The 15,870-nt window shown below is 48.5% G+C and overlaps 8 protein-coding genes across 8 annotated transcripts; 4 read left to right on the top strand and 4 right to left on the bottom strand.

Moving 5' to 3' along the window:
* Nucleotides 1-1,131: 1,131 nt before the first annotated feature.
* Nucleotides 1,132-4,948, top strand: N7481_013207 (glycerophosphocholine phosphodiesterase; the record flags this gene model as incomplete). The annotated part of the gene is made up of 4 exons (XM_057272426.1): nucleotides 1,132-1,267; nucleotides 1,331-4,201; nucleotides 4,263-4,663; nucleotides 4,730-4,948. 4 exons carry the CDS (start codon nucleotides 1,132-1,134, stop codon nucleotides 4,946-4,948), a joined length of 3,627 nt encoding a protein of 1,208 aa, XP_057116614.1.
* A 339-nt stretch (nucleotides 4,949-5,287) lies between these two features.
* On the bottom strand, nucleotides 5,288-6,576 carry N7481_013206 (TauD/TfdA dioxygenase family protein; the record flags this gene model as incomplete). Its single annotated transcript, XM_057272425.1, has 4 exons — nucleotides 5,288-5,457; nucleotides 5,516-5,890; nucleotides 5,949-6,278; nucleotides 6,348-6,576. 4 exons carry the CDS (start codon nucleotides 6,574-6,576, stop codon nucleotides 5,288-5,290), a joined length of 1,104 nt encoding a protein of 367 aa, XP_057116613.1.
* Nucleotides 6,577-7,577: 1,001 nt separating this feature from the next.
* N7481_013205 (NAD(P)/FAD-dependent oxidoreductase) lies at nucleotides 7,578-9,002 on the bottom strand (the record flags this gene model as incomplete). Its single annotated transcript, XM_057272424.1, has 1 exon — nucleotides 7,578-9,002. One exon carries the CDS (start codon nucleotides 9,000-9,002, stop codon nucleotides 7,578-7,580), a length of 1,425 nt encoding a protein of 474 aa, XP_057116612.1.
* Nucleotides 9,003-9,398: 396 nt separating this feature from the next.
* N7481_013204 (Zn(II)2Cys6 transcription factor domain-containing protein) lies at nucleotides 9,399-10,899 on the top strand (the record flags this gene model as incomplete). Its single annotated transcript, XM_057272423.1, has 2 exons — nucleotides 9,399-9,557; nucleotides 9,610-10,899. 2 exons carry the CDS (start codon nucleotides 9,399-9,401, stop codon nucleotides 10,897-10,899), a joined length of 1,449 nt encoding a protein of 482 aa, XP_057116611.1.
* Nucleotides 10,900-11,046: 147 nt separating this feature from the next.
* Nucleotides 11,047-11,730, bottom strand: N7481_013203 (MARVEL domain-containing protein; the record flags this gene model as incomplete). The annotated part of the gene is made up of 4 exons (XM_057272422.1): nucleotides 11,047-11,176; nucleotides 11,239-11,364; nucleotides 11,417-11,529; nucleotides 11,575-11,730. The coding sequence occupies 4 exons, from the start codon at nucleotides 11,728-11,730 to the stop codon at nucleotides 11,047-11,049; spliced, it is 525 nt and encodes a 174-aa protein (XP_057116610.1).
* Nucleotides 11,731-12,365: 635 nt separating this feature from the next.
* On the top strand, nucleotides 12,366-13,088 carry N7481_013202 (uncharacterized protein; the record flags this gene model as incomplete). Its single annotated transcript, XM_057272421.1, has 3 exons — nucleotides 12,366-12,491; nucleotides 12,546-12,679; nucleotides 12,746-13,088. The coding sequence occupies 3 exons, from the start codon at nucleotides 12,366-12,368 to the stop codon at nucleotides 13,086-13,088; spliced, it is 603 nt and encodes a 200-aa protein (XP_057116609.1).
* Nucleotides 13,089-13,292: 204 nt separating this feature from the next.
* Nucleotides 13,293-14,093, bottom strand: N7481_013201 (uncharacterized protein; the record flags this gene model as incomplete). Its single annotated transcript, XM_057272420.1, has 1 exon — nucleotides 13,293-14,093. One exon carries the CDS (start codon nucleotides 14,091-14,093, stop codon nucleotides 13,293-13,295), a length of 801 nt encoding a protein of 266 aa, XP_057116608.1.
* A 787-nt stretch (nucleotides 14,094-14,880) lies between these two features.
* Nucleotides 14,881-15,848, top strand: N7481_013200 (SDR family oxidoreductase; the record flags this gene model as incomplete). Its single annotated transcript, XM_057272419.1, has 3 exons — nucleotides 14,881-15,161; nucleotides 15,225-15,406; nucleotides 15,469-15,848. The coding sequence occupies 3 exons, from the start codon at nucleotides 14,881-14,883 to the stop codon at nucleotides 15,846-15,848; spliced, it is 843 nt and encodes a 280-aa protein (XP_057116607.1).
* Between the last annotated feature and the right edge of the window lie 22 nt (nucleotides 15,849-15,870).

Below are 15,870 nucleotides of genomic sequence, written 5' to 3'. Positions count from 1 at the left end.
TACAAGTACTAGTAAATTTTTAAGTGTACTTATGGCATGCAGGAAAGATTGCATCATCGTGCCCAGAGCATACTAGTATACTTGCAGTGGCACTCGCACTTGGGCAGGAAGGTCAGGCGACAATTGACTTGCCTCTCCGGGGGTCTTTTCTTTCCTTCTTTCCTTCTTTCCTTCTTTCCTTCTTTCCTTCTTTCCTTCTTTCCTTCTCTCCTCCTCTCCTCTTCTCCCCCTTTCTTTACAGTTGCTCTCCCTTGCAGAAGCATAATGGGCAAAAGTCACGATGCCACCGGGATCACCAGGCCGAGGAGCCTCGGGGCATCCAATGTGGAGGCCGCTAATGCTGGGGCGTTACTCCAGAAAAACGCCCCAGGAAGCTAAGCTAGGTCAGCTAGTCACCAGATCAAAGAGCAGACCGCTCAGTGGACCAGGTACTCTAGGTACTCTGTATGATGAGCTGAGGTGACTCAGTTCATCTCTACAGCGTACCTGGTATATCCCATATTATACAGTGGCAACCTTAGGAATACCCTAGGATAGCCAGGACCCACGGCAGGCATTTTGATGGAACCCCGCGGATCGACAAATCACCGCCAGCCACCACTGCACACCTCACAACCGCTCGCAACCGTTCGCAACCTCCCCATTCCTCCAATTCCCACCGATCTTCACGTGGCCAGGAGGTCTCTTTGATTCCTTCTCTCTTCTCTCCCGATCCACTTCAACTCGGGATTCTTTACCAGTCGCCTCTTTCACCTCTTTCACCTTTTTCACCGCTTCATCATTCCTTTCCCCACCCCACACTTAAGCAGGTACAGTCGGCCTTTGAGCTCCCGATCTTTTTTCTTACACCATTATCCTTCCCTTCAAACCCTCCCCCCCCTCCTTTTTCCCTAATGGCGCCCATTATCCCCTGTGTGCGTCCGCTCACCTGATCACTCTCTGTGACTCTCAGGCTGGACATTTCATTCTTTATTCGACCTCTTCACCTCTCTGCTTTTGGGGCCAAAACTCAAAATAAAAGGGAAGCGGTGGGATTGAAAAAAAACACCCATCACCTACATCCTACATCCTACATCCTACCTCAGCGTGTGTGTACAGAGGGCCTGGCAATAGTGCCCTATCACCGTCAACATGAAGTTCGGTCGCAATCTACCTCAATTCACCGTCCCCGAATGGAGCGCCCATTACATCAAATACAAGGCCTTGAAAAAACTTATCAAGTCGGCCGCGGAACAAATCAAGGCGGGCCAAGAGGCGGATCTGGCCGGTAAGCGCGATGCTTTGTCGATTGCGAAGCTCCCTTGCAATTCCTCGAGCACCTTCTAACCAGGATGCGCCGTTTCTTCGGCTGGTTCGTTCGGTATAGGTTTCTTTTACTCTCTCGATCGAAATGTTGAGGATGTCGACTACTTTTACAACAAGAAATACGCCGAGTACGCCCGCCGCCTGAAACTGCTGGAGGATCGATATGGATATTCAATGGAGGGTAATCACCCATTGGAGGCGGAGGAGAGCCATGATCTGCGCGAAGCCCTGTTGGACCTGCGCTATCATCTGCGCCGCTTACAGTGGTACGGCGAGGTCAATCGCCGCGGTTTTGTCAAGATCACCAAGAAGCTTGACAAGAAAGTCGGTGCCCAGGCGCAAAAGCGTTACCTCGAGACCAAGGTGGACCCCGTTCCCTTTGCCTCGAACGCGCGTGCTATCAAGTCCCAGGAACGTATCAACTCCTGGATGGCTATCATCACTGACAACTCTAAAACGGAGGAGAAGCTGTTCGATGATTCCAGCTCTACCCACTCCTCTCTGTCGCTGAAACGTGGTCCTACACGTCCCTACTTGAACCTGCCCTCTAGCGTGCTGACTGCAGTGGATGACTCGTTGAGAAAAGATGATACGCATGTTCTTCTGGAGCTACTTGAAACTCTGAAGAATGCCGCCGATGATGCAGGCGAGGGTGTCTTTATCAAGGTTCTCAAGACCCTCATCCAACGTGCCATTCTTCATCGTGCCAAGGCTAGTCTGACTGCTCTGCTGAGTCGCGTTGACACTCTGGAGGAGGACGATGACATTAATCGCCGTAACTGTCTGCACCGCCTCGTTATCTCGGTTGGTCGCGAACAGTCAACGAGCGACTCCGAGCCTGCCGCGTCCATGGTGCTTGACTTCCCTCCCGAGACTTCTCGTTACATTACTCCTGCTGCGCCGCCGACCTTGCAACCCCCTCGATCTGTGGTCAAGGAAGAGCACATGCCCCAGCAGCTTAGTCGTGATGACTCGGCGGTCACTATCTTGCAACATCTCCTTGACAATTTGCGCCCTGATCAAAGGGAGTCTTTGATGACAAAGGATCTCTCTGGACGTACCCCACTGCACTATGCCGCCCAATATGGCTTCAAGGTGGTTTGTGAAGTCATCATTGAGCACCTGCGAGCATGGGGCATGTTTGACGTCAGAGAAGGCATCGATGGCCCTTTGTGGCAGGACGAGGATGGTTGGGCGCCCCTTCATCTGAGTGTGGTTGGTGGCCACCCAAAGACCACCCGCTGCCTTCTGGATGCTGAGAACTGGAGAGAGACCCACGGGCATTCCGATCAGGTCAGGAAGCAGGTCTCCAAGTCAAGCGCCGTTCTTGCTCTTGCAACCAAGGCGAACTTTGTCGACATTGTGCAGCTACTGGTGGAGGCCGGTATTGATATCAACTACCAGGATGAACAGGGCGAGACAGCTCTGCATGTCGCGGCCCGCTTTGGCCATGACGAATGTGCGCAAATTATCCTGGAAGGCTCCGACTACCAAAAGGCCAATACCAATTTACCTGAGAACACTTATGGCTGGACGCCTCTCTTCATTGCATGTGTTGATGGCCAACTAGGTGTGGCCAAGCTGCTTGTTGACGCTGGAGCGGACCTGGAGCGCTTTGATTCATCTGGCTGGACGGCCAAAGAACATGCGGCGCTACGAGGTCACCTCGAGATCGCGCGGTGTTTAGCTGAAGTCAGCCCTGGAGTCCCAATTCCCGAACAGGAGCCTTCGCCCTCGATTCCCAGCAATGGCCCTTCCCCGTCGGGCTCTCCGCCCACCCTGTCTTCTCTGACTGATCGACGGTCCAATGCCCCCGCGCCTACCTCTGCCGGGAGTCCTGGTTTGCGAAATACTGAACCTATTAAGACATTTGGACATCGGTATCTTACCGATGAGACCATGATTCTGGTCAGCCTGGGAACGATGGACATGCGAAAGCCCTTGGAGACCGTCAACCTTGATAGAATCCCCATGGAGAATGCGCACGCGACCCAGCTAGACACAGCGCTGTCTTTGGTGGTTACCGCCAGTGGCGCTCATGGCGAGCCAGAGGTCATTGATCTACCCGTGCAGGACAATATTTCCACTGAGCCAATCGTGTTCCACACGACTGATGCTAGTAAAGTGCGTTTGCTTTTCGACCTTGTACCTACCTACTCTGGATCTAAGGAGAAGGTTGTTGGTCGCGGTGTTGCACTACTTTCCTGCATCAAGCCGACCGTGGGATCGCAGCGTATCAACCTCAAGGGAGATTCCACCGTTCCCATCGTGGCGGCGAATACCCTGGACGTGATCGGATCGGTGACCTTCAACTTCTTGGTCATCACCCCTTTCCAGCATCCCAACATGTCTATCAAGGGTAACCAGACCTACTGGCGATCCATGAGCTCGACTATGGTCATCGGTCACCGCGGTCTTGGTAAGAACATGGCCAGTCGCAATTCGCTCCAGCTGGGTGAAAATACCATTCAGTCTTTCATCGCCGCGGCCAACTTGGGCGCATCCTACGTCGAGTTTGATGTGCAACTTACCAAGGATCATGTCCCTGTCATTTACCATGATTTCTTGGTCAGCGAAACGGGCATCGACGCCCCAGTACATACTTTGACATTGGATCAATTCCTGGAGCTCGGCAAGGGAAGACACCGCAATGCCTTACCCGACAGCGTGGATGCCAATAGAGATTCGAGTATTCCTCCTCGACAGCGATCAATGTCCGTCGGCGGGTCCCTATACGACCCGGCCGAATTGACTGAGAAGATCAAGCATACTCGTGATTTCAAAAAGAAGGGTTTCAAGGGAAACACCCGTGGCGAGCATATCCAGGCACCTTTCGCGACACTGGAAGAACTTTTCAAAAAGATCCCCACACCTGTCGGGTTTAACATTGAACTGAGTGAGTCCTAACCGCCATCTAAAGAACAGCTACATTTCGACGATCTAACCAAGGTCGCTAGAATATCCCATGCTCCACGAGAGTGAGGAAGAAGAGATGGACACATACGCCGTCGAACTGAACTCGTTTGTCGACACCGTCCTCACCAAAGTCTACGACTTGGGCCAGAACCGCGACATTCTGTTTTCCAGCTTCAACCCCGACATCTGTCTCATCTTGTCCTTCAAGCAGCCCTCCATCCCAGTTCTCTTTCTGACCGATGCCGGTGCTTCACCTGTCGGTGATATCCGAGCCAGCAGTCTGCAAGAGGCCGTTCGATTCGCATCACGCTGGAACCTTCTCGGCATCGTCTCTCAAGCCGAACCTCTAGTGCTTTGCCCCCGTCTAGTCCGCATCGTCAAGGAATCCGGTCTTGTCTGCGTCTCCTACGGCATGCTGAACAACGACGGTGTCAACGTTGACGTGAGTTCTTACCACCGTTCCCATTCAGAAATGAAACCAGCGACTAATGATATTTTTCAAATATAGTACCAAGTCGCAGAAGGCATCGATGCTGTTATTGTCGACTCCGTCCTTGGAATCACAAACGGCCTTATCCAGCGCCAGAACAAGGGCGAGCGCACCCCGGGCCCTTCGCCGAACCCCACCCCTGTGGGTGACAAGGGCGGCGCCATCAGGGTTCCGGTCCTCGAGCAAGCGAAGAAAAACACCGCTGACTCGAGACTGAACCCTACCTCTATTCTTTGAGCTTGAGCTTCATCTTCAGCTTGAACATGTCATGGTTTGCATTCCTTACATACTTGCATTCTTGTGTCCATAGTCGCATGCGGCTTTTGTTGGCTTCAACAGCAAATATCGATATCAATATCATTATTGTTTTTGATGGTTGGATTTAGTTAGTATAGTAGTTTGTTGGGGGAGCGTTTGTTGTAACTGTTGGATCTTCATAGTTTACGATTTGGTGGTAGAAAAGAAGAAAACATACTTCGTAAATGGACAGTGAGCTGTTACAAGCTTGAGAGAACCCTAGTGAAGATTGATGAGTTGTATCCTGCTATTTAGGCAGCTTTCATCTCCTATTTGACACTATGCAGCATTGTCAACCGCTTCCCGGGCCAGTGCTTCCCGTCTGCTCGTGCTCTTGGGGTCCAGATACGGCCGCTCGCCTAAACCAACGGCACGATGACCCCTGCGAGGACCAATCTCTTCATAATCCCAGGTCGCTGCATGATAAACTGATCGGTTATCCCAAATAGCTAATAATTGATTAGAAAGAGTACTAACAATCAAACCATGCAGGGGGAGACGACTTACCAAGATCATTGGGATTTTGCCAACGCAAACGCACTTGCAAGTCATGATTCTCAACAATGAGATTAACAAACCAGTTAAGAAGATGGTTACTTTCTTCCTCAGTCACACCGTTGATCTTCTGAACGTGCGATCCCACGGCAAAAACACTCTTCCACCCCGTTACGGGATTCGTCCGGATGACGGGGTGTTCGGCGCGTAGCTCTTCGCCGACATTCTCAGGTGCGCCTCGTGGACCCGGGTGGATCTTGAAGTTGTTTCTGTCGGCTACCTGGTTGAATCTGGGCTGGGCGTATGTAGCTGTGAGTCCTTCTAAGAATCTCTGATAGGGCTCTGAGAGACGGTCGTAGACTTCGTATCCAGATGCCCAGAGCGTATCTACATGTTTTTGTGAGTATATAAAGGGAGAGCGAGGGGTTTGTAGCAAGTAGCTTACCACCACCAGTCTTTGGGAGCTCAGTCAGACGCAGAAGTGTATAGTCACTGGGGATAGGCTCGAAAGTGATATCGCTATGCCATTCCCGTCGGGCAGTTTGTTTGCGGGCATTACGTTCAAAGTATAGCGTCTTCCGCTGCTCAGAGCTAATAACACTAATCTCATCGTCTGCGACACTGCCATCACGGCCTGAGTTGGCAATCGGGTGAATATGCAAGCCGGAGGTCTTGGGTTTTCCCGAGAGCTCGCCGAGACGTTGGACGAGTTCCTTTTGCAAATTATCATCTAGACCATCTTGCTTGCGGAAGAAGACGACGCCTCTTTGGGAGACTTTTGATGGCAATTATGTTAGTCGTTGAATAATCATGTAGAAGATTTTGTACTGTGATCAATACTGACTGGTGGCAGAAAGATCGCGGAGCAAATCATCCGAGTTTGGAGCTCGTAGGAAGTCTTTTAGGCTTGCGTTCGGAAATTCTCGACCAATAACTGGGGTCACGTCGAATGATTCGAATGCATCTAGAGCTCCGCTGAGCTTGATGGGGGTTCTTTCAAGTCCTTTCAATGTGATTTTGCTGTCTTCTGCAATGGGAACGACAGGTGTCGTTTCGGTAAGAGAGGGAGCCATCATGGAGTATGTTCGAAAGGTGGAAATTACTGCACTGTATCATCATAATGCAAGAGAAATGTACATTCTTTATATACTAATACACCATGAAAGTACTAGATATTCATCATCCATCTCATGCCGGTTATCCGGACGCATGAGCATAGAACCCCGTGAAAAAACTATCCGCAGATGTCGAATACTGAGACCCAAAGCACGAATGCGAGGGCTTGAGTATATTAAATCTCCGGAACTTTTGCTACGATTTGATAGCATATGCTTGGGGATTCGCCATTCGCTTTGCGAATCGTGTCAGATTCGTCATTCAGGGTTCTCTCGTATCAGTTTGCGGGGTATGGTACATATCCTAAACTTGAACGTGATGCAACATCTCGCAGTGATTACGAATAGAGACCTTATCACCGGAAGGTTTAAATATAACATCTTAGGACTCGACTCTCATTTGTTTTCCGCTGCCGCTGAATTCTTGTTAGGATGACAGTTGGCGGCGAGGGCCGCTACTCGGATCACGCCATGGTAGATCTAGATCTCTCAACTGCCACATGGTGACTCCAAAGTATAAGAAAATAGGCGATAGCCGTAGCCGAGAAAGCTAGAAACTTTTGCTTTAACAAGAAATTACCTAGGTATCGAAGTAATTAAAATAAAGTTTACGTGTTGTTAACTACATTTTCCTTTTTTTTTCTGGCTAAAAAAACAGCCCCTATGATTCAGTGCATCTAGGTTATTATCAAAGTTCAATCCGAGTTTCTTGAATAGACAGAAATATCTATAGCAAGTAGATTACTATTTGATATAACACTACTAGATAAGGTAACTTTTGTAGGAAAGCTTCCTGTTTCTAGGAATATTAATGGGTAGAAACGCCTTGAGGCTACAGACTAGGCTTTCAATTGAAATCCCTGATGACGACGATCACAATGCTTAGCGGTCTATCTCTTAATTTGTTTCCAGCTCAAGAAAAATCACATATTTCTGCCGCATCGCTCTGTGCAACTTCCTCAAAGATTTGGCCTTTGGACATGGATTGGGTAACCTCCCACCTCTAGAGACTTTTTGAGGCCGCGAATCCTCTCCTCCGTAACCAGAAAAGAGTGAGGGAAATCGCTACTGAAACCGTCACCGAGAACCATTGAAGCAACGGCCTGTGATGTCCTAAAGGCTTTGATCATCCCAGTAGCGTGGAAAGCACCACAAACCCACTGATGTTTACGCCCGGCAAATGGCAAGCGACCGGCAAATGGGACCCCATCCTGAGTAAATGCGACGATTCCAGACCACTGTCGATCGATATGAGAAGATGAACCCGCAGGTGCAGATGCAAGGGCTTCTTCGGCAAATCCACGCAGATGCTGCATTGGTGCGATGTCCGTCATGCTATCATTAGCTGTGGTTTTGCGCCCAGTACATGCCCGTCCGACGACAAGGCCTCCATCATTGCGCTGAATGAGATAGTCGTAATCCTTTTCACCGTATCGTAGCCAGAGAGAATATTTGCTATCCAACTTGAACGGCGATTTATCAACAACGCTCAAATTAGAGTCATCTGATAGAGCTCCAAAGTGCACTACATTGACTCGGACAGGAGAGACGAATGGTCGAAGTTCCGGAATGAGATGGCCAACCCATGCATTCTCGGCATGGATCACGTTTCTGGCTTTCAGTTCGCCCCGGTTAGTACGGATAATGGCATATTCAGAGGTCTCAATGTCCAGAATAGAAGTCACCGTAGTGTTTGTCTGAACATTGATCTTTTGGGTATCGATGAGGCCTCCTAGAACGCCGGTGATCCACTTATATGGCCATACCGATGCTGATGGAACACCGATAGCACCTACGCAGCGAGATGACAGTTTCATGTCGCTCTGCAGTAGGGCGAGTTCGGTGTATATTTTGTGTTTGGCCGCCAGTCGGGGAATATGCACTCGCATTTCTTCGAGGGCCTTCACGGCTCGATCAAAGGTAGGTTGATCATAGTATGCTTCCACCCCCTCCGTCAGGACCAAATCCGCGTCAATACCGTCTTTGATCATGGCGGCTTCCATGGCCTCCAAGTGACTGTCTTCAAACAGAGAGATTCGAATTGCTTCTTCAAGGCCGAAGATCTTCTTACGTTCCGCCCACATTGCAAAAGTCATCGTCTTAATGTGGCCGCCATTTCGACCCGTGGCTCCAGCACAAAGTTGCCGCGAATCGACGAGCACGATATCGAGTCCTACGTTTCTCTTGACAAATGTGCGTGCGAGAGTCATGCCTGAAATACCGGACCCGATTATAACCACGTCGACAATACCCTTCGGCCAAGCCGATTGGTGATTGGCATGTTTGTGCGGCGATATATGCCAATAGGGAGAGGTATAATTCGGTAAAGGTGTCTTGGGGTCTACAATCCCCGGCTCGTAAATGCCCTCGGGAGAACCAGACATGTTGTCTAATTTAAGAAAATATGAAAGGTGGTATGGAAGGCTATCGAGCATCGATTTGGGAGATTGAAATGGAAGCAAATACTGTCCTTGACTCGGAATAAAATTTCAATGGAGGGAAAAAGATATGAAGGCTGTGGACATGTTCTAAAAAATGTGGACATACTACTTTGAATGCTGAATAAAAATGATAGTTATACTACCGCCAGCGGCCCGTGAACATGGCTCTCATCTGAATTTCCCAAACGGACAAATTAGCTTTGCAGGACCTTAAAAGTGACTAACGCGTTTCTGGTTTGTTGCCCTTTATGGTCACACAAGACTATCTCCACCAATCAACTCCGCATCGTCATACGGGGCTGTCTGCATGACACTACCGGGATGACGACCAAAGGACCAATGAAGCTTGGCATCACGATGAATACGGGGAGGGGCGTCTTGGCGTGGGACCAAACGGAGAACGCGTTCTATTGCACTTATCATCTTCCTAACTCCCCGGTCATGGTGGGCGTGCCTCACAGTAAGGGCTGCCAGTCTTGTGTACGGCGACGGATTAAGGTGAGGGCCACTCGGGGATACCTAGACTTCTTAGCCGCTAACACCAACCAAGTGCGACGAAAGACGGCCGCTCTGCAAACGCTGCGAGACCCGCGGTCTGCAATGCCCCGGTTATGAAAAACCAACTAGATTCTGCCATTTCTCCATTACCCAAGGCGACCGGCAGAATGCTCTCCAATCTCGGCCAAGGAAAATATTACGAAATGACAACGTCGAAGGCCGCAGCGCCAGCAACAAGGACGTTGCTCCGAGTTTCGATGAATGCGTCGTGCCTACTCTTGTCCAAAGGTCGATGTGTATACAACAAAAGGAAGTATTCGGTGACTTTGTCGATGTCAATTTCCCGGGCCTCTACTACTCATGGAGTTCCCGCATGGAAGTAAATTTCATGGAATTCATGCGCCAGCAGAGCGATACCCCGACGAATGCCCTCGTGTGGGCTGCTTCTACATTATGTACAGTGAATAGAGGCCAAAGGGACCAAGACCGCCAGCAAGTCGATCTCGGGCGTGCGATGTACATTCGAGGAATACGAACTTTGATACAGTTGATACAGAATCCAAGGACTGTCAAATCGGACCAAACTTTGGGCGCTGCGGTGCTATTGGGGATTTGTGAAATGATAGATGGATCATTTGAGCAATCCTGGCTGGCACATTCTAGTGGGATTGCGGCTCTTTTCCAACACCGAGGACCCGAAGCGCACCGCGATGGAGTCGGCAGGACATTGCTGATCTCCTTCCGGGCCTTTATTGTGGCAGACTCTCTACTTCGAGGCGAGCCATGCTTTTTGGCGGAACCTGCCTGGAGGGCTGTGATTATACAATCGATGAAGCAAGAGAATGAACGTGGGAAAGGGAGTGAGCTTGGTGATTTGGTGGAATTTGCTTTCCATGAAATAACTCTTTGCCCCGGCCTGGTGGCGCGAGTGCGCGACATACTTGCAGGAAAAACAATTGATCCTATTCAGAAGAAGCTCTTGGTTGGAGCAGTCACGACTCAAATATCAAATCTTTCCAAGCTACACAACAGGCTTTCTATCTTGTTCTCTCAAGGGATTGCGCTTGAGAGTAGACCAGACCTCGTCGGCCCTATCCCTCGCCCGGTTATCCACATGCTCACGAAGTTCTCCCTGCAGGGGATTAATATGGCCATCGATTTGTTAAATCGACTACTGAGATCACTGAGCGTGCATCAAACAGGTAGCATTCTGGACGGCAACTATTACAAACAAAACTTCAACCAGACTTGCCTAGCAAGTGACAGAATCATCGGAGAAAAGCTTATGGAAGGGCCGGACGAACTTGCTTTATCCATGGGAATGCTGGTCCTAAAACAATAACCGGTATCTGAATAATAATTCAATAACGAGAAAGAATAATCGCATTTAATGGCGTGTGATACAGGACTATCCTGGCAGATAAGCCATCTCTCTCTTCCCCCTATGGAAGCATGGCAAAACTGCCAGGCAAGGATTTCAACACTCCAATCACGTCAGGCCGGCTTCGTTCAAATTCTCAGCTAGATTCTGCCCCGCCTGCTCTTTGGATCGCACGGCTCTCGGCTTCGCATAGAAGATATAAAGAATCTCGAGAAGCAAGCCCAATAGCGTCATGAAACTGCCGTCATAATTAGCCAATCCGACATAGCAGTACTGGTGTGTCCGAGGGGTGATATATACAATGCAATGAAGGCAAATGCTTCGGCGGCGTATTTCCGACTACAAACCGTTTCTCCATTCCAGCGATTAATACGGCAGCTCATTCGATTGAAATCAAGTGCCAAAAAGATAAATGAAGTGAGCCATCTAGTAAATAATCAGCAACGCAAGGAGGAGAATGCTTTCATAAAGCACTCACAGATAGGAAAGTATCCCGTCGGTCACTATTAGCACTAAGACATGCCATTTGTGATTTCTGCCCACGCAGCTTGTAAATGTGGAACAAGCGACAGCGACTAAGCTTAAGACCGACTGAATGTTGTTAGAGACGTAAATATGATATATTGAGCAACATACAATGACTAGAGTAAAGATGACGGTAAGCGATTTTGTATCTGTAACAGCCCAAGCCGTGATTCCCAGGACGATGATTGAACTGATCGTTTGCACGGCACGAGCGACCCAGCCGACTGCACCGAGAGGATGGCCATGGAAGCTCTGCATTCTTTCCATGACTAAAGATAAGGCTTTGTAATAATTTATTCCTTTATAAGAATATGGAAGATGATTTGCGAATGTTCGAAGTCAGATGGGGGTCAGATGGGAAATATCTACTAGTATCGAAAAATTCTTGGCCCAAGTCTATGATCTCACCACAGTTGAGTGACCCAAAGTTAAGGAACAGCATTAGCCATTTGTGGTAACCATTGGATAAATGAATTTAATGAATGTAGTGAATGATAGTATTATTAAAGCAAGATTTAATTCCCCCAAATTTGCGTTTCAACTATTTGTCTATTGTTGGTTGCTATTCATTCGCTGCAAATGGTATCGCCAGACATAATTCTTGGCGGTTCATTATCGGAAGTCCAATCATCACCAACTTTCAGAAGATCAAGATTATTGATTTTTTCCTGCGAATAATTAGAACTCATCTCTTGAAGCATCCACTACACACGTATCTGTCTATCTTTACTCAAAACACTTTATTATCCACCCAGTTGGGGGCGACCGCTATTCCTGATCAGGCTTGACTGGACCCTGCCGCCATACTTTTGCCAAGATGTTTTACCCCTTGAGCCTGGCGAGAAAAAAAAAAGCATCTCTCGTCAGGTATCAATTCACTTAACTCTTACAAACTGATTGTAATGGGTTTCAGGACTTTCCTGACATTGGCGACCCTGGGGCTTGCGGCGGCGGAGAGTTCCGTTGTATCGCTGTTCCTGATCGGCAATGAAAATCCACAACCCCTTGTGGGCTCAATTGTGGCAGTGGTTCGTATTGACCTGATCCATATTCTTGAGATCAATTAACAAGCCCTGGTATAGGATGACGATACAACCACCTATAGTATCAATTGCGCCAAGACCGTTGATACCGACCACTGCGCATTTCGCGCGGGCTTGCTATATACAGCGGGACCTTCATCGATTGAATACGCGTTGATTACCCCTTATGACCGGTATGTGCAGCCATAGAGAAATCGAGCACCAGTAGGGCCATATGCTGACATTTCTCGCTTGATCAGACGTTTTACGCTGATCTGCTCTATGGGCGGTACTACCTCTGCTGTCTGTACCGATATGATGCCGACCACTGGCACTGCAGTGGCTGCGTACACGACGACTTTGGGCAAGGAATACTTGAGTTCAGAGGGTGTAACAATCAATGCCGGTGCTACTAGAGCCGCGACTGGTTCTTCTGCTACGAAGACTGATGACTCTTCCAAGGCCACCAACTCCGGGGACTCTACATCACAGACGGCTAGCGGGTCAGCATCAACCAGCACCGGCGGCATTCCCCGTATTACTGCAGTCCCTGGGATCGCTTTGGGCGGTGCAGCTGCGGCACTTATGGTGGCAGCTCTATAAATGGAGTTTCACTGTGTAAAGCAACGAAAGGAGATGTTCATGTCAATCTCGAGCTTGATATTTGTATCCACCACAGAGAAGACAATCGTTCATAAATTATCAAAATAGCATTTTCAATTTAAGTGGGCTACATGAGAAGACCAACTCCTATCCAATGCTTTTACGGGCAACCGTTGAAACGAGCAAATTGAAAACTACGGTTCTTCAAAGGCCCTCATCATCCTCCTTGCTCTTCAGCTTCAGGTCCCGAATTTGCTCCAGCAAGTCATCATCACTGTTTTTCCAGTTCCAAAGTGAGCCATAGATATCATCTTTCTCGGAGGAGGTAATAGAGGATACAGAGGGGCCGTCAGATAGCCCACTATCGACACGTCGGCCTTTGAGCGCCTGTAGTTCTCGTAGACGCATCAGTCGCAGACCAATTCGACGACACTCCCAGTCAATCTGTTCCCGAACAGCAAGTCTGTCATTGTAGAGATTCTGGACCTCACTAATGTCATCCGGGTCGTAGATCTGACCGTAGTATCCGATTGGGTACACGAGTTTCTCGGCATTAGGTTGTAGCCCCTGATGCTGGATCTGGGGAAGTGGGCAAGCCATAACAGTGGCAGCACTTGGCATGGGCTCGAATATCTTGGGCACCTGGCGCATACAACTCGCGAAATTTTCTGCAACAGTCTCTGACAGTTTATCAGATGCGCCAAGACTTGACACCTCCGCCCGCTTTCTTTTGTTTCCTTGGTTGGAAGACTTGAAGGAAGAAATATCTCCGGGGCAACCTTTGAGCGCCGTTGTTTTTTCCAACGTTATTTTTTTCGGAGCTGTGATCTCTCGTGAAAGAGAGGCTCCTTCTGGAGCTTTGACTGTATCTCTTGAACTAGATAAAATAGCTAGTGTGTCATCTTTGCGGAGAGGTAGATTTACTGGGTCGGGAGGTGGACTACCATGTTCTTCCGTGAATGAGGCCAAAGTAACCCCGTTGAGAGGATAAGAAGATACGCACATTTTGACAAGGTCGATGGCTGGTGGATAGTACTAGATTGATTCCAACATTAGTCAAGCCTTTGTATGCTTGGGTTGGAGGAGGTGAGGTACAAATTAACTAATTTTCGAGGGCCGAGAAATGAATGGAAGTTGGGGAAAGGTGTCGGAGGATGAAGAAAGATAGTCTCATTTAGAAAGAATCTTCTATTTATCCTCCAGCGTCATAAATATCTATTGACGTGACATGTTTGGAATAATGGAATTGTGGCGGCTTCTTCCGGGTGACTTCTACCAGATTATACCATGAAATTGACGTTCCCGTAAGCTAGCAAGCGAAATTTCTGAAGGCCTTATAGTTGATTCTAGCATATTTCTGTCATGAGTCGCAATAATTCCGAGCCTAGTAAATAAACTGGATATATGGAGATTCAGCATGGCTCTAAGGCAGTCAGGTCTCGATGGGTTCAGCAACAAAGCGCTATGTTTGATTTCGTCACCTCTTTACTGCTGTTTCCCAACTCAAAATATCCCAGAAGACCAGACTTTTTGTGATTAAAGAGTGTCCTATCATATGCAGGAAAATCCTTGTGGCTTACGGCAGTGCAAGGCCGTACTCTGCTTTAGTGTAATGGAGCTCCGAAATCCGACGGTAGTCCCGAGACTTCTCGGGCGAGCCCCGAGCGAAACCATTTAATCAGCATCATATCTTTAAAATAAGTAGGACTATTTTCCTTTCCAACTCAGACGCCTGTTATCATCACAGTTCTCTATTTATCTTCCTCGCAAATTAAAATTTCCGAACGATACTATGTCTCAAGTTTGGCTCATCACAGGAACCTCTTCCGGTCTAGGTCATGAGCTTGCCAGAGCCGTACTAGGTCGTGGGGATAAGGTTATCGCCACAGCGCGGCAGTTAGACCAAATCTCTTCTCTGAAAGAACTCGGAGCCGCCACCTTACAGCTGGACGTGACCGCGCCCCAGGAGGAGCTAAACCGTAGGGCCGAGGAGGCGATCGGAATCTATGGTAGGATTGATGTCCTCGTCAGCAATGCCGGATATGTGCAATTTGGCACGATTGAGGAGACCAGGTATGATATGTCTCAATTCCTCCATGCTTTTTCTTCGGATCTAAAACCAATACTCCTTTCTAGCCACGATGAATGGTTCAAACAGTTCAACACAAACGTTTTCGGAACAATCAACACCACCCGATCGTTTTTGCCACACATGAGAAGAAGAAAGTCTGGAGTCATCGTCTTCATTGGATCTATGGTTGCGTGGGATGGTGCTCCAACTGTCGGAACATATGCCGCTTCCAAGGCTGCGATTCATTGTATGTGATTTGAATGAGACACTACTATGTTGCAGGGTCATTCCAGTTAATATTCATATCAGATGCTGTTGATGCCCTCTCTAAAGAGGTAGCACCAATGGGATTGAAGACCCTCCTCATTGAACCGGGCACCTTCATGACCGACTTTTTGTCTCGGCAGAACTCCAAGTCTGTCGAACAACGGATTGAGGACTATCGCGAACTATCGGAAAATATGGACAAGGCCTTTGCGGACTTGAACGGAAAACAGCTTGGGGATCCGAAGAAAGGTGTCAACATAATCATTGATGTTGTTAAGGGGGAGGCTGGAGCTGTGGTGAAGACATGGCCGAGTTCATTGCCCCTGGGGTCTGATGCTATTGAAGTTATTCGCAAAAAGTGCGAAAATACCCTGCGAGAAATTTATGAGTGGGAGATATTGTCAAAATCGACAGATTTCTAGCGATGTTCGTTAATCTTTCGGT

The sequence above is a fragment of the Penicillium waksmanii genome (genome assembly GCF_028829765.1).
Source record: "Penicillium waksmanii strain IBT 27052 chromosome Unknown utg000010l:1.0-3698451.0:1.0-3701458.0, whole genome shotgun sequence".
NCBI classification, from domain to species: Eukaryota; Fungi; Ascomycota; class Eurotiomycetes; order Eurotiales; family Aspergillaceae; genus Penicillium; species Penicillium waksmanii.
This window is presented reverse-complemented; position numbering and strand designations above follow the sequence as displayed.